The 20548-nt window shown below is 39.7% G+C and overlaps 1 protein-coding gene across 2 annotated transcripts; it reads right to left on the bottom strand.

Annotated features, from left to right (window-relative positions):
* Positions 1 to 3112: 3112 nt before the first annotated feature.
* LOC130178109 (transmembrane protein 88) lies at positions 3113 to 19242 on the bottom strand. Of its 2 annotated transcripts, XM_056390232.1 has the most exons (4): positions 18812 to 19242; positions 17521 to 17814; positions 15093 to 15293; positions 3113 to 3307 (listed from the first exon to the last, which is right to left on the bottom strand). In XM_056390232.1, exons 2-4 carry the CDS (start codon positions 17812 to 17814, stop codon positions 3158 to 3160), a joined length of 645 nt encoding a protein of 214 aa, XP_056246207.1. In that variant the 5' UTR covers positions 18812 to 19242; the 3' UTR covers positions 3113 to 3157. The 2 variants fall into 2 exon arrangements, with proteins under 2 accessions (XP_056246207.1, XP_056246214.1); XM_056390239.1 differs by lacking the exon at positions 3113 to 3307 and having other exon boundaries at positions 12733 to 15293; positions 18812 to 19241.
* Positions 19243 to 20548: the final 1306 nt, after the last annotated feature.

The raw sequence follows: 20548 nt of genomic DNA, 5'->3' as shown, positions 1-20548 counted from the left end.
TGAAACTACACAAAGAAATCAGGGCCTTTAAGCCTTGAGATTATCATTCACTGTCAATCATGGTGTGTCCTGAGAATATGAATGGAAAAACCTCACTAACCCAACAAGGAGGAAACTGTGTAACCAGCAATGAAACAGTGATGGCAGGCGCACCAGCATGTCTCTGATCATCTTTAAACAAAAATGAAAATTAGCTAAATAAATTTGTGAAACAGGTTAATATTAGAATAAATTTTAGATTAATTATTCGAAAATAGTTCATCAGGTTTTTCTGTGTATTTTCCAGATTCAAAGTTTTCCTATATCCAGGACTCACACTCAGATCTTACTATTTGTTGTACAATAATAAACGCATTTTAGTGCATAGGATTCACAGAAGGAAATGGTGAGAGCTGTTTGAGTCATAACGTAACCAACATACATTTCATGGAGAATAAGAATCTGAATGTGGATTTCATAGGTTTGGATAACATTGATTAAGCTATGAATTTTTGGGGGGAATTACTGATCAAAAGTTTAGTCTATAAAATATCAGAAAAAAGTAAAAATGCCCTGCATATGGTACTAGAGGTCACATTTTCAGATGACTTGTTTTGTCTGACCAACAGTCCAAGAAAACAAAGATATTCAGTCAAAATAACAGAAAATGGAGAAAAACAGCAAGTCCTCACCCTTCATAATGATTGGCATTTTTGCTCTTAAATATTTCCAGCAAGTAGTCAGTTATAAATTTAATTGATTTCTGCATATTAATTTTGATTTGATCCACTGTTATTGCAAAGCATGAGCCTTATTGCAAGGATTTCTCACAGTATCAGAGAATAACAGCACAGGAAACAAAGAACAGACAGACAGTCTGTAAACAAAACACACAATGGGCAAGCAATTGTGCCTGGTGCCACTTCAGCATACACATATTGAAACACACACATACACACACACACACACACATACACACACACACACACACACACACACACACACACACAGGGGTATATGTCAGTACTGGAAGGCAGATGTTGCAGTGAGAAGCTAGCCATCATTGTAAATCATCTGCAGACAAACCATCGACTTATTTCCAACAAAGAAACACTCACACACAACATTTACACTATGCAGCGCTTCATCGCTTCATAAATCACAAAGACGGCACAGTAAGGATGCTTCTTAGTCACCGTGAGGCAAAGAGATTTGTCAGCTTCACTTTGCATTTATGTAAAGATGAATAACTATCAAAGTACTTTCTGGCATAGATGAGAGTATGTATTCATCTATGTGTGAGAAGGCGTGCACACATTGTACTATATCATATATGTTTGTAAGATTTAGAGAGAAAACAGTAGATTAGAAAAACATTAAGCAGAAGATAAGAAAAGAGGTTATAAAGAAGATGGGATGAGGGACCATGGAGGGAAAGGATGAGCAAAGTCAATTTGATTCACCTGAGCCACACAACCTCCAAACTGGAAGGACAGGACGACAAACTACACAAACACACAAGAGGCAAGACCCAAGACACACACTGCTTTAACACATTACTACCACGCTGATCATAAAAGCTCATAATGATACATAGGCAGGTTCACCATTTCTACCCAAACAAGGTTAATGCTAGCAGCCATGCTACTTAGGCACAGCTGGTGCTTAGAGCTAAATGCTAACATCAATTATGATGCTAATGTTAGCATGTTGATGTTTAGGAGGTATAATGTTTACCACATTCACTGTGTTGGTTTAGCACGTTAGCATGTTGACATTTGCTCATTAGTATAAACAAGAAGTACAGTGGAGCATGATGGGAATGTAACTAGATTTGCAGGTCGTAAACCAAAGTAGTGGACAAATTAAGAGTATAATCTGATTATAACGAGGTGAAAGGTCAGGAGATCAATGTAATGCACAGCAAAACATTCAATAGTTGTTGAATATATAGCACAAAAGAACTGGAAAAGTGAGAGGAAAAGTCAGGGGATCACCAAAGTCATTAGGATTCATGCTCTGGGAATGTTTCATGGTAATCCATCCTGACTGTCTAGTGCATGACGGTAGGTCTCACAAACCAGAGTTTTTGAGTTATTTCAGTCTGAACCAAAGTGTTGGACTGACTGATGACTAACATCCCCACAGCCAAGCTGCTAGCATGACTAATGTGCTTATAGGCTGTGTCTGAAATTGCCCAGTTATTCACTAACTGCACTGTGAATCCTATACGGAGGACTGTATTCTGTGCCAGACGCCAAATCAAAAAACAATTTTGAACACTAATCAGGCCATTTACTCACATGCTGTAATCATCTAAATTTATCTCCTTTTTTCTTTCTCGTGCATAATGGTAGGTCTTGATCAGTGACTCATTATTCTTTATGTTGCATTGTGGGAACATTTACGTCCGCTACATAGTTTAAAATAACACATTCACACAACACAACAAATTGGTGAACTTGCTATGTAGTGGACTACATAGCGATTTCAGACACAATGACCAGCTACTTCAGCTCCTGCTATCATCTAGGAATCTATTTAATGTTTAAATTTAATTAAATTTAATTTGACAAACCAATCATTAAATGGACCTTAATCTAATCTTCTGTGGCAAATTGACACTGTACAGTGACACTTGGGATGGGTGATATAATGGTTACCTGATCACACCAATTATACAGTATCTCCTCATCATTGCAGCCATAAGTATTAAGATTCATTAGGTGGGTCTAACTAGATCATTTATCTAAATGAACATCAAGAGGCTTTACCTCAAGAGAGGGAAACTCCAGGAAAGCACGATTTGATTTAATTTCTCTTCACCTCTTTCAGTACAAAAACATACAAAGTCCTGACCAGAAACTTGTCAAATGAAATAATAAAACATAAAAAACATTGTAAGCTTTTGCCTTGGTTTAATGCCAGCTTAGATGCACATATTCAAAATGACTTCACAAATCAAATTAGCAGATTACTGATAACAAAAAAAGGAATTGGACTAACTGCTGATCACAAACCATCGCTTAATTGTTAAAACATACTCACTGTAAAGGAACAGATTATCCTCATGTGGATAATCTGTTCCTTACATTACTCTTGTTCAGCTATTACCCATAAGTCTGTCCATTTTTGATCACACCTTTGATCAGCACAGAGATGAATTTTCATCTCTGATTTATGTGTTATGGCCTGAGTGACCCCGGGAGGTGCAGTGCACTCCCCTCCTGACTGCTGCAGGTCTCTCACGGAGGAAGGAATTAGTGTTCATGAAAAGCCTTAGTGGATTCCTCTTTTCATCCTGCAGCCACAGGAGATGGGGAATAAGCTGTAATGAGACAAGAGCAGAATGATGGAAAATGGATTTTAATTTTCTGAAAATAGGAAAGACGAGGTAGGACGGCAACACTCGGTAACGGCTCAAAGTATTAAGCCGTAAAGTGAAAGGAGAGTAATGAGAGAAAAGCTGGAGGAGAGGGGAAAGATAATGTGTAATAGTGGGAGCTATCTTCTTCTCCCAGGTGGGGGGTAACAAGAGGCAGAGCGTGGCTGACACAGGGGCTGAGACTTCTGTGTTCACAGGTTAATTTGGAAAAATCCAAGAGAGCAGCACGGTAGCTGTTTCACTGGCATGGTGGGACCTTAAAGCCTTAAAAAAATAAAAAATAAAGCAAGTGCATGAAAAAAACCTGCAGACATTTAAACAGTAACAGGTCAAAGTGTGCTCCCAAAGAACTAGTTCATACGTCGTGCTGTTGGACCTTGTCAGGAGGAAAAGCTATTTAGCTTTTCTGAATATGCACACCTGAAGGTAGTGAAAAGCCGGCCATCATAGAAAGTAGCAAGACACAATTATCATTTAAATATTCAGACTGGAAGGCATGAGCCGTGTCTCCATTCAGGGGCTGCATCCTTTGAAGGGATGTAGACTGATTGCATGTATGCATCAAGGCTGTCCCATTGTCCCAGAGTCAGTATGATTCATCCTCTGGGGATCCTGAGTATGTGTTCAAAATTTCATGGCAGTCCATTTGATAGTTGTTGAAAGATTTCAGTCAGAAATAAACAAAATACATTTGTTGCCATACCTAGAGCTGCCAGTGGCTAAAAAAAGTTACAAAAGGAAAGGAAGACAGCGAGAGGAGTTTGGAAGGACTGAGGTCTGTGAAAATATGAGAAACAAAAAGGCAGTGCATGGAGGACAGGGAGGTACAGAGAGAGGGAGTATAGAAATGGTAGATGGGATGGTAAATAGCAGGAGAGCTGTAATTTTCTGTTTCAGGAAAGCAAGAGCAGTGTGTATGTGTCTGAGAGAGAGAGAGAGAGAGAGAGATGGAGGAGAGTACCAGAGTGGAAAATGGATTGAGAGAGCCTGATGTAAATGGCTCATAGGACAGATTCATTTTCACAAGAGTGCTTCAGAAAGCAGAAGAGAAAGAGACAAAGAGAGAGCGGGAGAGTGGACAGATGAGGCAAAAATCATTATGATGGCAGGAAATTACTTTTGCGTTGTGTTGTTTTTATTACCTCTGATTGTGTTTTCCTTTGATACTAGTGGTTTTAAAATGTTAAAGCATCTTCCTTTTTAAAAGGCCATGTGCACATTTCCTGCAGTCAGCCCGAGCTTCAGCAGACACAGCCCCAGAGGGATGGACCAGGTTTATTACACCAACCGACGCTGTAAATACTCTCTCGTGATTGCCTTTGATTGTGAGCACATATTGTGATACAGAATACACTGATTCTTGGCACTGAGTATGATTAGCCATGATTACCTCTGTAACCCTAAAAATGAATGATATGGTGCTATCATTATAATCAGCCGGAGGAAAACGCCTTGTATTCAACAACCCCTTTGCTAAAAATCACACAGGCTCAGGATCACACAACCAGCCAGGAAGAGGAGCTCTAGAGGAGATGAAATCAGTCAGGTGTTGAAGCCATGCATCTGTAAGGACTTAAGACTACAAGAGTAGTACATCAAGAATTAGCAGCAAATAATGAGGAGTAGCTAAAATGAATTTGGAAATTTGAATAAACTGTGTATTGGTATATATAGATGAGCTGAATTAGGGTTACCATATTTTCAAACCCCCAAACTGGTACGGAGGTTCATGCATGTGTACATTAGCGTGCTTATGCGTGCAACATAGGTGGGGGACAATTATTTCAGCGTACCTACCGAGCACAACTTTCAATCACCATGGAGACCATAAACACACCATTTTTGTTGCTAGGTATTTCACGAAGGAAAGAGTGAACCACCTGGTGCTCTTTAAAGACTTAAGTTTTTACCTGCAAGCCATCAGCCCCCTGGACTGCTGACATTTCCACTTGCTCACACACCATTCACACATACGCAGCATAGCATGCACATACCATGATGATTTGGACCCTTAAGAAAAACTAATGTTAACACATAAGACACACAACTGTTATCCCAACAGTATTCAATGTTAGCAGTGTTATGTTAGCTACACATTAGCCACAGACTGCTAGTACAATGACAAGCATAGTTAGCAATAAGATGATCACAGAAAAACTGAACTACAAAATCACAACTCAGTCAACAAAAAGACCATCTACAGGTGATGTGACCACAAGGCATTTGTGGCGCACCTTTAGTTTCAATTAATCAATAAATCATTTTAACACAAACCAACTGTGAACACAGTGAACCTGGGGCCCTTTGGGGCTCATGAGACTCTGGTGCCTCATTGGTAATCCAGTCTTGTGCCCACCACCATCTCTAATCCACAGTAATGAACATGTTCTATCTTGTTTATTTCATCCGTAAAATAACTGTGATGTGGACGTGTTAATTACGGAACTATTCCAGTCTTTATGGTAAGATAACCATTTCTTGGCGGTAGCTTCATATTTACCAGACAGAAATGAGAGTGATATCATATCAGTCTTCTGATATAACATTCAGCAAGAAAGCACATATGTGCCTTTCCCAAAATTCACAAAACCCATTCCTGTAAAGTCCTATGAATACTATGAATGAACTACAATGAATACTGTACAAACTACAAAGCTGTGAGTCTTATGTGATTATAATTTTATGTCTTCAATTTTTTTTTCTTGTTGTTCATCATTGCCATCATTAATATTTGTGTACTAACATACAAAAGCCATTTTACTGTGAAACCTCTTCCTTCCAGCCGGCGGGTCAGTTTGGTGCCGTGTCCAGCTCTTGACAACACCTACTTCTCCTCCACATCCCTGGAGGGTTTCCATACCTCCTACATGGCAGAGGCTAATTGGATGAGTGTGTATAAATGAACACTTTATGACAAAAGGTTCATTAGCCAATTAAAAGCCTTCACCTCTCCACACCCCCGCCCCACCCTGGAAGTGTTGTCTCCTCTGACAGCCTGCTGTAGGCTCTGCGCCTCACTGCCTGTTGGTAATTATCCCTCTGTGCTCCTGTGCTTTATCACCAGCAGTTGGCCGCCACAGGATGTGCAGAAAAAACGAGGAATCTGAATTTGTTTGCTTGTTGGTGCTGGTGAACATCTCACTACGAACACAGTGGTTGTTTGCTTGGCCACTCGTGCCCGTAGAAGGAGGCACACAATGGGTACAGTTTCAACACACATAATCGTATTATACTGCACACACAGTGTAGGCACAAAACCAAACAACCACACACATCACAGTGACACGTTCTGTATGAACAAGGACAACACTTATTAACACACATCAAATGCAGACGCCACAAACACCTGCTGCCACAGAGACAGATTAAATAAAGTACACAGTGTCCATTCAAAATATTTTAACCTTAAATCATGCTTCACCCATTTTTTTTATTTTAGCCTTCTTCAAATAGAGGCAATGATAGTTCAGTTGGAAGTAGCGTTTAGGTGGAGGCATAATTGAGAAGAACATTGAGAGACCTGAGGATACAGAGGGAGGAAGGTCACAAACATCTACCAAAATGTATACATGGCTGCGGGCAGCTAACATCATCATTGGCTAATCCTGCTGTGTGTTGTAAATAAAGCTCTTGTTTTGTTTTCCAGTGCTGGTTGATAAGATTAGTGCTTTCACTTTTGTACTCCTGCAGATTAATTTGTTGACAGTGTGCAATTGTCAATGTTCCTTTGTTTGCTTTGGACTGAATTCAGAAACCCATTTTTCTTGTTGACATGTTCAGTAATGAAGTGGTTTTGATGAAATGCTCCAAAGGTTTTTCATCTGATTACATTAATCTGTGAACTGAAACAAAGAGGGCATTTACAGTGCAGCCAAGATGTATTATTATCAAATATCATATTTGAACGTGTTGTCATTGAGATCCGGATCTCGTTATAAATAAACATATAATCTATACATAGACAGACACATATAAATTCACAGGCTTTAAATTTATTATTCGGACAGTGATGTGGTTTTCAGCTGCAACTCTAAAGGAGCGGCTCAACATTTTGAACATTTTGGGCATTTTGGGAAATATACTTATTCTGTTTCTTAGCGAGGCTTTGAAGAGAAGATCAATAACATTCTCGTGTGTGTGTATTAACTATGCAGCGAGACGTTTTGCCTTCAGTCTCTTTAGTCTGTTCTTCTTCAAGTGCTTAGTTGCATTTAAATGAGCAACATTTAGATTTTTGGCCCATAGACTGTATGAAGATCTTTATCTATAGTATGGCCATTAAAACTCTTGGGTTGGTTTGTCTGTATTTTTAGATGTATTATCCTTCTGCATTCTGGAAAAGACCCAGACTGTTCAGCAGAGAGTCATCGTTTCTTTTTAAATCTAAATGTGCTGGAGTATAGAACCAAAGCAATGAAAGAGACATCACTGTGCAACTGCAATACTTTGTGGCTGACTGTGTGGCCAAAACATAATGAAGATCAACTACAATACTGTTGCAGCACCTTGTTTAAGATGGTGATGTTTACACAAAGCTGTTCCTTTTTTAATCCTGCAGCTCACTGTGGCATCTTTATTATTTAGAGGCCTTGATCATCTTCGCTGCAGAAAGTTGCTACATGAGAAACTTTGATACCAACAGCACACACATGATATAGCTACACATATATTAACATTAGTCCTTGTGGTTCACACTGTCGCTCCTAGAGTTATAAATTATATATAATCAGTATTTCCTCTGATGTCATTTGGTTGCCATGGAAAATACCTGAAAAATGCAAGATGTCATGGAAACCAATGAGTGTGGGTCTATGAGAAAGTTGTGTCAAAATATACATTCAAGTAATGATCATATTTACTGTGACTTTGACAATAGCAATAAAATCTGTCTGTGACTAAGGTGCTGATGTTCTTAACAGTAAAGTACAAGATCACCATCGAACCACAACACCTGGCCCAACAGTCTGCACACATTTGGTTCACTGTGCTTTAGTGATTGTCAGTTTGTTGTATTTTAACTCAAATATTTGAGCTAAACTTGAATATCCAGCTAGTTGAAAATCATTGTAGTCAGTACTTTACATACATTCTCTTCTTTGACACGTCTACTTTGAATCATTGTCTAATAGACTGTTTTTATAAGCAGCACTCAGGCAGACAGAAGCATCCATTAGAGTCCACTTTGAAACACAACGGTGAAAACCCATATTTTCAATGGAATGAAAATGTGTGGAACTGGTGAGAGAAGCTGGAAGGACTCTTACACTAATGGATTCAATTAGAGTCAGTGAGGTATTTATATTTGGAATTGGATTAGATCAGATGCATTTGTTGCTCACTTGTGTCCTTTGTCACAAAGAAGGTGCATATATCAGCTTCAATATGTAGGGATGTTTGTATTTTTAGCTATGCTAGCCGTGCAGATCAATCAGTGTGTCCAGTCCACCATTTTTTTCCAGACTGAAATATCTTAAAAACCATTTAATGGATTGCCATTTTGTGCCACAGCAGTACATCGCTCAGCTTCTGCACCGGTACTCCTGGCTGCCTCTCCAAAGTGGCAACACACTGATCCGAATCTACTGCCGGTAATACTCACACTATAGATAAGCACCTCACACAACCTCATGTCAAATAACCCAAACTATCACTTTAACTTTTCATGTAGTGCTATCATTATCAGAATGACACTTTGCCCACTTTGTTTAACATCAGCAAGTTAGCATTGTGACCATGTTAGCATGCTAATTTTAGCATTTAGCTCAAAGCCCAAGTGCAGCCTCACAGAGCTGGGAGGAGCTTAGTCTTGTTTTCTGATATTCACTCACCCTAGACTGGAAATATATCCATTTTAATTAAATTAACTTACTACATTACTATTTATTCACAGCTTTGACAGTGGACACATTTTGATGCTGAATATTGGTCTAAATGGCCCCATCTATTCTTATTGTCAACCACTTCATAATGGCGAACAATGTTTATATGTGATCAACCCACTGTGAAACAGTTTTCTTTTTTTAACTAAGAAAAAGAAGATCCAGCTTGTTTCTTCTCCGTCTCCCATAAACGAGCACCGCACAGTCAAGCTCAGCCACATTTCAGCCTCTTCACAACAAACAGTATACATGCAGAGGACTTCAAAGTGTAATGGCACCCTGAGTCACCCAGTGTGCAGACAGCTAATGCGAGTAGCACTGCATGTCTGGATGGTAAATGTTATGCTAGTAGGATTTCTAAATCAGGTGCCCAGTTTTATTGAACTGACCTTGTCTGACTCTGTCGCAAACATCAACTCAGATGAAGCTATGTTGTGTGTGAAGACACATGGCTTGAAACTTTGTTCAAAGACAGACTGCAGAACTAACTTATGGTACGATTGAAAGTTCGCACTCACTAATATCTTACCCCAAGGTCCACCCAGTGGCTGAACCGGATCTTTGTTCTTCAGTTGTTGGTTCCTGTCACCTACTGTTTCCAAGGTCAATAATGAACTTTCAGTCTCAATTTTATGCCAGTTTGGATAAAAACTCATCACAGTGCTCAGAAAAATGAAAATTTGAACCTCTACAATTCCACAATAATTGGTCAAACATCTGCCGAGGAAGATCGTCATTCAGTCAAAAGCTCATCACCGCCAAAGAGTGAGCCTTGTGGTGAGACTGTTTTTGGCAACAGCATGTTGGTTGTTGTTTTACCTGCCCCTTCCCTCCTGCACATTGGCTGTTATATGTTTGTTGTGTAGTATCTAAGTCCACATGCTGTGCCTGTTGTTGACCTATGAATTGTTGACATTTTGTTTTCACCTGTCTGTTTATTTGTCAGAAGGATTATGCAAAAAGAACTGAGCTGATTTGCATCGAACTTGGAGAAGGGATGGGGCATCAGCCAGGGAAGAACCCATTAAATTTTGGTGCAGATCTGGACCTTTGACAGATTCAAATTTGAACTTGTCCAGTACTTTAAGGTCATGACCAAATAGCTGTAAAATTAATAATATTCTCCTCAACTTCAGCTGTACTTTGTGTTTTCTGTGAATTAGCAAATGTTGGCATGTTAATACACTGAACTAATATGGTTATTATTACCTGCTAAATATTATCATGTTAGCATTGTCATTGTGAGATTGTTAGCATATTGACATTTGCATTTAGCTTAATTTGCTTCAATAAAATAGTCTGAATAGACTTTTTGACTAAAACCAACTACTGTATATAATTGAAAAATAAGTATGCAAGATTCTGACCATTGTCAGCTTTCTGTATTCAACAGTTTTCACTACCTTGTGCTGTGGTCAAATGTTTTTCTGCATCAAAAAGTTACTTTGATTTGAAACCGAACCCTAACTTTTGGTAAACAGATATTTTAAAGTGCTACCACAAAGTGCTTGATAATCACAGCCTGTGGACTGGTACTGTGACCAGACATATCAACACTGCAGACTCTCTGAACATGATGTATCTGTCAATATGAAGAGTGCTGAACTGATTTAATGGACTGCATGCATCATACGGAAAGATTGGTAATAATCAGGACGAACGATTTCCTATAATTGGCTAATTTACATAGTCGTACTGCACAAATGTGACAGAAGGTAAACAGAGAGGGAGAAGGGTCATCTGTCAGAGACTTTCTCATGATGTTTTGTTTTGAAATTGAGGTCATAATGTCCTTTTAGCTTTTTGAGTAATTTGTCAATTCCTGTCTCGATAGGAAATAGAAAAAGTGGACTAAGGCAGTACTCAACATGTTCTGTCAACACATCAAGCCTTATAGCTGTTCTCCAACAGCCTATTGTGTCCCTGCACCCTGTCACTAAAATCATCTTACTCACTTACTAAAATCTTACTTAAATTTGGCTTGATTTGAATAATATTTGAATATAATCATGGTTAGCATATGGCATTTATGTTTGGATTTTTGTCACTTCCTATTTATTTTGTATTGAGTTTCCTTGTGTGTCTTGATGGTTTTACTTCCTGTCTTTGTCCTGTTTCTGTGTTTGGTGATTGTCTGCCCCACCCTAATGTGTTTCACATGTGTTCAATCACCTTTGCCTCCCTCGTGTCTATTTAGTCTCTGTGCTCCCCTTTGTCTGTGTTGGTATGTCTTGTGTTACCTTGTGCTTCGGCCTGCTGCTGTATTGTCCTTGGTGTCTGCTGCTATGTTTGTCCACGGAGTTACCAGTTAAGTCCTTGTCATCCTCGTGCTTCTGGTTCCTGTGATCCCCTGTGTTTCCCCGTGTTTCACAAGTGTTTTATAAGTTATTTTGTTAATAAACATTTTTGCACTCACCCCAATGTGTTGGCTGCATTTGGGTCCAGCCTTACCCCTCAAACGTGACAAATAGAGTGTCTGTACTTACTGAATCATCACCCTGAAATTTTAACTTCGTTCTTCACCTTTGGACTGACTCAACATGTCTTCAGGCCCACCCACAACCAGGGCCATACCCTTGATTTATTTATCACAAAGGGTCCTAGGATGACGTGTGGAGTACCTCAGGATTCAAGTCTTGGACCTCTCCTATTTAATCTCTGTATGCTCCCACTAGGCTAATTTATGCATGAAAACAATATCACATACCACAACTAGGACACTCAATTATACATAGCTCTGTCAACCAGCGTCTTCTACTACTACTACTGTTGACTCATTGACTATGGACCAAATTAATTAATAAATGTGCCAAATTTTCCTGAAAACCAAGTCAGAAATCTTGGTGTTATTGACTCAGATCTAAATGTTAACACCCACATCAAGTCTATTACAAAATTGGCCTATTATCATCTTAAAAACAAAACACGTATTAGAGGATTCATGTCTAAATCAGATCTAGAAAAACAAATTCACCTTGTCTTTTATCATCACTGAGGCAGCTACAGGTAATTCAGAATACTGCTGCTATAGTTGTCACCAGTTCTCAGATCTCTGCACTGGCTTCCAGTGTCTCAAAGAATTGATTTACAAATGTTGTTACTTGTCGATAAATGACTTAATGGTTTAGGGCCTAAGCACATCTTTGACTTGCTTCAAAACTGGATTAAATTTCCAGAAGATCTTAGATGTGTCCCAATTCTGGCTACCTTTAAAAACAGGCCAAAGACTTTTATGTTCACCTCTGCTTTTAACTGCTGCTAATAATTGCACTCGGCCTATTAAAGGCACTGTGAATTTTTATGTATTTTATTGTTTTTATGCATTTATACTTCTTGATCTTTTTATATTTCAATGCTTTTTTATGTTGTTATGTAAAGCACTTTGAATTGCCTCTGTGTATGAAACGTGCTATAAAAATAAACTTTCCTTGCCTTGCTTCTCATCTTTCAAACCTTCATAAACAGGTCACAACACAAAAGAGACATTCTGGGAAAAAAAGGTCATCTTTTTATTGATGGAAGGTCACTAAACACTAAAATGAAAAGCTGAACAAAAAAAAAAACCTACATTGGCCACTGTAATCTTTTCAATTATTTTAGGTGTGATATGTATTCGCATATAACCTGGAAAGAAATAAACTATTTTTTGTACATTTTTCTCAAATACTAGAACCAACACATATTCATAAATGTTAACAAAGGTTTTACAATCAATGGGGGATAAATTATAAAACTGGGGCATAAACAGACAACACAAATAAATACATTTAAATAAAAAATAAACACATTTCAATATGATACCAACAGCACAGGGCATGTAATACCTGCTGCTCATAAAATGTGATTTAAGACTTTCTTCTGAGAAATGAAATCTCAAATCTGAACACTTAATTACAGAGCCAGGACATGCTGATAAAAAGGATGTGCAGTGTGTGTGTGTGTGTGTGTGTGTGTGTGTGTGTGTGTGTGTGTGTGTGTGTGTGCGTCGCTGATGAATTTAAATAACCTGAAAGCAAAGAGGCAGTAGAATGAGTTCCTGGTCTGATAATTAAAATCCCTCCTTAATACCTGGCTCCCACTAAACAGCCATTACTTTGTCTTACTGTCAACTTCTGTTGTTTTGATCATGAAAAGTGTGTTTTTATGGCACAATATGATCTAAAAGATCCACTAAAATTAAATGTTTCATGTAGGCCCTCCCCCACACAACACGAGACTGCTAATGATGCTACATCAGATAAACCTGTTTCAAACCTGTTCCATTTAATCCACCTCACAGACAATATTAAAGTCCTCATACGCTGCTTTGTATCAAACATTTACATCATCCACCCTGTTTTTCAGAGTGTTTGAACGTCCCAGGAAAATGAGCCCCAAATACTGGATCAAGTTAAACTCAAAGCAGATCACCAAATATGATGTTTGCAATTATGTTTTGACTTCTTGCTAGACTTCTAATGCGTAACCACAAATAACGTCACAGCAATAAATTTCAGAGAATATGCCACATGTAACTATGTCAATATAGCTGGGTCACAAAAATATCAGTTTTATGCACAAAGTGTAATTGAATTCTGCCACCATAAACCAGTTTGTGACTCAAATTATAACTTCATCAAAATGACAATTCTTTGAGTGTTATTTGTGTGACAGCCTACACTTATTTTCCATAAAGATTTAAGTGGTTCTTTTCTCTCTGGACTGTCCCAGGATGCATTTTGTTCTCTCAGATAAAATGAGTGCACAATATGTTTTGGAAACTTTGTGATTTTTCAATGTGGGGTTAACGTACAAAGACATCACTCTATTAATCACAGAAAATTAGCCAGTTTCTACTCCAAAGCCAAATAAGGTGGAAATTGCTACAATGAACTTAAGTACAATCTTATTTTTTGTACTTGTAACAAATCACAATATGAAATGTGCGGGGGTAGATAAAATAAAAGCCATATTTCTGTATACAATCCAATTTAGCAAAACCACAATACTTGGTCTTGAAGAAATAGTTCAACATTTTGGAAAACAGAATTATTCGCTTTCTTTCTGAGAGGTAAATGAGAAGATTGATACCACTCTCACTGATGTATAAAGCTAGAGACAAGAGGCAATTAGCTTAGCTAAGTACAAAAACTAGAAACAAGGGGGAACTGCTAGCTTGGATATGTCTTAAGCTGATAAAATCCACCTACCAGCACCACTACAGCTCACTGATGAACACGTTATATCTTGTTTGTTTAATCTGAACAAAACCAAGGTGTTAAAATGGAGTCCTGTCATTTGCCAGCCAGAGACAGCACAGACTCCAGGAAGTGACTGGTCCTGGCTGAGAAATAGTCCTGTACATGACCACCCATAAAACAACAACTTGTTGTTGCTACATTTCTGTTTACGTAGTGATTAAACAAAGGAAACATAAGGTACATGTTAAATAGTGCTCTTAAGAGGTGCTGGTAGTCAAATTTTTAACTTTGGTCAGCGTCAGGCTAGCTGTTTTCACCTATTTCCAGTCTTTATGCTAAGCTAAGCTAACTGTCTGCCGGTTGTAGACTCTCACCAAGCAAATAAGAGTGATTTCCCAAAATATTAATCTATTCCTTAACAGGCTACCATCTATTTGATCTGACATTTCTCTGACAAACAAAAACTCATCTCCGGCTTTAGATTCATTATAGGACTATTGTATAGAATTGCATCATATTCTATGATTCTCCTGATAATTTCGCTACCCCTTGTTCCTCTCTGGTTGATATCACACTGATCTAACTTTCTGATCAATCCTGATTGTTATCCTGCAACCCTCTGCGCCTCCTGTTCTGTTTCGATCAGACCCAGGCATGAACGCTGCTCACCCAGTCTAGCAGCCGCCCTCGGTACCAAGCACGTGAGATCGGCTGAATGAGAAGCAGGAGTCGAAACCTTCGGAGAAGCCCGCAGAAGATTGCGGCCGCCACAACCACGAGTGGCGACATCATCACAAAGCCCAGGATAATGAGGGCGGAGCAGCTGTTGTCGTCAAGGTAACGGCAGATAGCGGATGGGGCATCAAGGACCTACAAGGACAAACACAGAGGTGATCACAATAAGACGTAATGAATGTTTTAGCTTCAGCAGGAGCTGTTTCTCTTCTGTCACAGGTAGAATTCTTCGCTGGCTAAGTATGATTAGTATGTGCATGTGTGTGTTTGCATATGCTCTGGGTACAGATGTGGGAATGTGTGGGTAGTGGGGTGTGACAGAGTTTCTCCCAGTCTCCCTCTACAGTTCAGATAAGAAGTGGCTCAGGGCTGTCACTAACCCTCTGAGCTGTCAATCACCTGAGACGGGGGAGGGCAGGAGAAAGAGAGAAGAAAAGATTAAAAAAAAGAGGCGGGAAGAGAAAAAAACAATGAATGGATAACGAGAGAAAGTGCAAGGGGTGAGATCATATTTTTTTGTGTAATGATTTCCTCTTGTGAGCCCTAGCAACAGTAGTGTTTAACACACACACACACACACACACACACACACAGACACACACACACACACACACACACACACACACACACACAGACACACACACACACACACACAGACACACACACACACACACACACACATACACACACACACACGCACACACACACACAACTCTGTCAAGTGCACACTGTGCTCTTACTGAGTGCATTTTGCTCCTTGTCGTGCTGTCAGTGTGTCTGTGCACAGTTGGTGCCGGCAACAAAACAGACAGTCTTCACTTCTCAGTTGGTCCCTCTCTCCATGTTCAGTCTGTCGCCACAATAGGAGGAACTCCCTGATGGACATTGTCTGCAATTGTTTGCTCTGAACTGACACGCGCTCTGCCCTAATCATGATTATAGTCTCGTTGCATCCTCGCGCATGTTCTTAATTTGTCTGTTTTGTTCTGTCACGTTATGACCTGTCAGGTGAACCAAGGACACGGCTATAGATCTTCACAGCGTGATTTGACATGACATCTACACTCCCCACCTTTTACTGATGATCTCTCTGCCTCCCACAAAAGACAGCTGTACATGTCTCTTCACCTCATTACAGGGAACACTGTCTGACAAGCTTCAACATTTCAGTTTAGTCGTCATCTTCTTGGATGGGCTTGCTGCTCATAATAAAAGGTAATAAGCACAAACGTGAAGAATAATCCTGAACAACTTTGAGTAGAAGGTGTCAGGTACAGGCGTAGGAATTACGCTGCCAAGAACACTTTCCCTCAAGGCTGTGACTGTCTGAAATTATCTTCACATTCTCCACAAATAACATGGGCTTCCTTGCCTAGACTTTCCTCACTGTAAATGGTTTGTTATCATACTGTCATGTTGGGGCAGAGGCATAACCTCCCAAACCTGCACTGACTGATTTTGGGGCGACTCCGGGGCAGCGAAAACAAACACAACACAACATTGACATCACCTTTTAAATGGTAAATGTTAGCAAACAATTGTCCACTGAGAGAGATAAAGATGGAGATCACATGCAATAATGGTTCCTTCCAGCACTCAAATGGGGGATTGAGCATTTTGAAGCAATGTTTTAAAACCTCACCTGAATGCACGTACTACAAGTTGTTGTGTTTTAAAAAAAAATATATATTTTTAATGCATTTTTGCCTTTGCCTACTGACAGATATGACAAAGGACATGTGGAAATGTCCTGAGCTGGAATTGAACTGGGGACGTGGAAGTTACATGCTACACATCTTTGACCACTAGGCCTAGATTACAAAGCTTTCAAGGAATTGTCCATCATGGTGATTAGTAGTTCACAGAATATTAATATTTTTTAAATACATGAAATTTTGTTGCTACAGTAGTACAGTCATTCACACACTGATGTCTGGATGTTTGCAATCAACAAATCAGGACATCGTAGGGATTTACACAGAAATAGTTGTTCCTCTGAGTTCAGTCTGCTTATGGTTTGATTTGCATGATGACAACTTGTCCACTGACAATCTCCAGGTGTCCCAAATCCTTATCCCATTATTTTGCATTGGAATAAGACTGCACTCTGGGAACCATCGTGATACCTGCCACTAGTAAACAGTATCTTGTGTCTGATATTATACTTCTACCTAAACTCAGTATCCTCTGACTAATCATCCAGAGGCAGGATTAGCTCAGATTCAACTTTACAGCCTGAATTTTGGATCTCAAATCACTTCAGTGGATCAGCCGTCAACCAGAATAACAGTAGACGTTTCCTCTTAGCCTGTCCTTGCTACAAAGGGAATAAACAACAGAGAAATATCTGCTGACAACTCACCCTTGAATGGCAGAGGAAACCGGCATAGAGCAGCACCATCGCAGGCAGCAGCACCACAGAGAAGACCACAGCCAGGAGCAGAGCGCTCGCTAAGACGATGCACAGGTTCCAGAGGATGAGAGCCGCCCCGCAGGCCACGCAGCCACACCTGCCCCTGCGGCTGCCCCATGCACTGCCGCCACTGTGGGCCACGGGAGGGGGCAGCATCTTCACCCCCTCCCCGACCCAGAATTCCTCCTCTTTCTCCTCCTCCCCTGAACCGCCATCGTCCAGATCCACGTCCATACCACACATCTTGGAAAAAGAGAGAGGGATTTATTTAGGAAAGGTTTAAAGCAGACTCTGGGTGACTTCTGTTCAGACTCAGACTGCTGATTTATTGAGTTAATTTAATGAATAAATGATACACATATAACATGGGTGAGGTGCAGAGTGACGCTTGTGCTGCCTGTGTTAAAGACGCACTCTGTTTGTCTTTAACAAGCTTTCAAAATATTACTGTACCTACTTAGATTGTGTATATATTGAAAATATGCATTAAACTGATGGTAAATACAGCTCTTGAAAAATATTTGCATCTTTAATCAGACCATTTCATAGTTTATCAACACTTTTAGACTGACTCACACTCAGACACAACAGTTTTGGGACTTTCCCCTGCAGATTGGATGCTGTTTGCTTCAGTTGCATCTAATTTTTGCATGTATGCTGAATTTTAAAACTTTAATAAAGAACAGTGACATAACAATGCCCCACATGCTGCCCTCTTCTTCTTTCCACCCAGGAAGCCAATATCTCATTAGACTATGTAAATGAGGGACCTATAGCCTGCTTTGACTTTACACACACACTTCAGCTGTCTTCCCATCGATTTCATCCATCAGGGCTTTGTCACTAAAGCTCGTACTGTATGTCAATATGATCCGTTTTAAACGGAATCTGACCGGAACCTTTTAACCTGAGCGACTTGAGCTGCTGAGCTGCACACCAGAGCTGGTCAGCATCAGCATCATTATTGGACTGGACACATGTTCTAGTCCTTTCACAGCAGTTTCATCTCATCTGTATCATGATCCCGTTGCTCTTTGTGAGATCCCTTGTTCTTTTAGCTTTGGTGGCTAAACTAATGTGTATGTTGTGTTTATTTTAGACTTGACTACTCTGCTTTTTCTGTCTGTAAACTGTTAAACGAAGCTGTCATGAGCAATTACTGCATGCAAACAGTGTAGTCGCCTCGTGTAATCAATAACAGCGCATCTTGAAACAACAAGCTTTAAATTTCGTTGCCTACCTTCCAGGTACAAATCCCGTTAATTCCTTGGGTGTGTTTGTTGAATTCGTCTCCCAGTGATCGACCTGGAGCGCTTATAGTTTCTGTACAAAATTAAATAAAGACTTTCAGTGGCAGGTTATTTTTTATAAACAGCAGCAGAGAAGAGCACCTGTGAGTTGAACCCTGCGCTGCTGAGGTGATGCTGCTGTGAGGAGCCTCTGTGAGTCTGTGGGAGCGACCGACTCCAGACCGCGCGCAGAACCGTTAAGTGCGCGCTCACGCGGCCGCACAACAGTTCAATTTCCTGCGTAAACAAACAAACAAACAAACAAACAATAAAGGGCGTTATATTAAATGAAAAATATTTTTGTTTCAAATTTTTTAACAGAACACACACGAACACACGAAAAATACATAGCCTAAATAACCAAATTAATGTGTGGGGTGTATTAGGCCTACACGTTCCTGTGAAATGTTGTGAGCTATCATTACCCTGCTGTGTTATATCTGGCTGTGTGAGTCTGTTGAGCCCCGTGCCAGGTGACACCATTCTTTAACCCTGACCTAATGCACTGTGTAATGTAAAATGAGCTGCATGCGAGTCCTTCTCTCAGACAAGCAAACAGCAGATACTTGGCAGCTTGACCTGCCAGTAGAATATGAGAGAGCAGCACACATGGATTACTGACATTTAGAAGTACATTGTATAGCTGCTATATTAAATTGAAAATATAAACACCAACAAACCAAGGTGATTTTCCACAACCTGGCAACCAAAACATTTTTCTTATAATGCTCTAGTAACTGATAGATAAAGTATTAGTAAATGCCATTCAGTAAGCCACTAGTTACAAATTACATTAAATTAAAAAGAGCTGTGCCTTGTTAGGAAATGGTACTGCTATTTCTGTAAGCTTTATTTGATACACTATGTAATATGTAACACTAATGCTGTCACACTTAATTATTATAAAGGCTCCTTGTAGCCTAGGCTTGTTCATCATGTTACATGACCTTTTTATAAGGTTTACATGGGTAAAAATATGTCAGGTTTGTCAGATAATCAGATAAACTTCCAGTGAAATTAGATTAGGATGCACTTCAATTCATAGAGGTCACATGCTGTAAAGAGTGGACACTCTCCCAGTCAGTTACACAGTTAAAATTATATCAGAATCGCCCAGTAAACCTAAATCTGCATCAGAAAACAGTTATTGTGAGGAAAGAAATTAGGCGTGTTTTGAACCAGGTGAAAGATGCCAAGCTCAAGAACAGAACATGGTCAAAGTTTAAAGGGGAAAAATTGCTTGACAAATACATGATAATACACTGTGATGTGTTCAGAAATGTCCCTCTGAGTTTCTCACTCTGCCGTCTGCCTCTCGCTAACCTCAGAGCATTGTCAGATGTGTGGCTGTGAGATAAGGGGATGATCGATTTGTTTTGCAGCACAGACAGACAGTCAACCTTTCGCTGTTCAAATTTAATTACACAGAACAAGAGAAAAAAGATGGGAGGATACGAGGCTGAGCTGACGAGAAATGGAAGGAAAGATATTGTCTGGATGTACAGATACAGATGAGGGAATGATTCATGGAGGGGATGAGAGACGCTGTAGAGAGTCTGAGGGGGAAGATGTTTGGTTTGTTGTCTGGTTTTGAGAAGTTGAGATGGAAGTTACGAGGTGTACAACAAATATAATCTTTGCAGATCCTGTGACATCTACTGACATCTGCTGGACCGTCTGTGAACTCA

This window comes from Seriola aureovittata, chromosome 2 (assembly GCF_021018895.1).
Source record: "Seriola aureovittata isolate HTS-2021-v1 ecotype China chromosome 2, ASM2101889v1, whole genome shotgun sequence".
NCBI classification, from domain to species: Eukaryota; Metazoa; Chordata; class Actinopteri; order Carangiformes; family Carangidae; genus Seriola; species Seriola aureovittata.
Note: the sequence above shows the minus strand (reverse complement) of the source record. Positions and strands in the feature narration are given on the sequence as shown.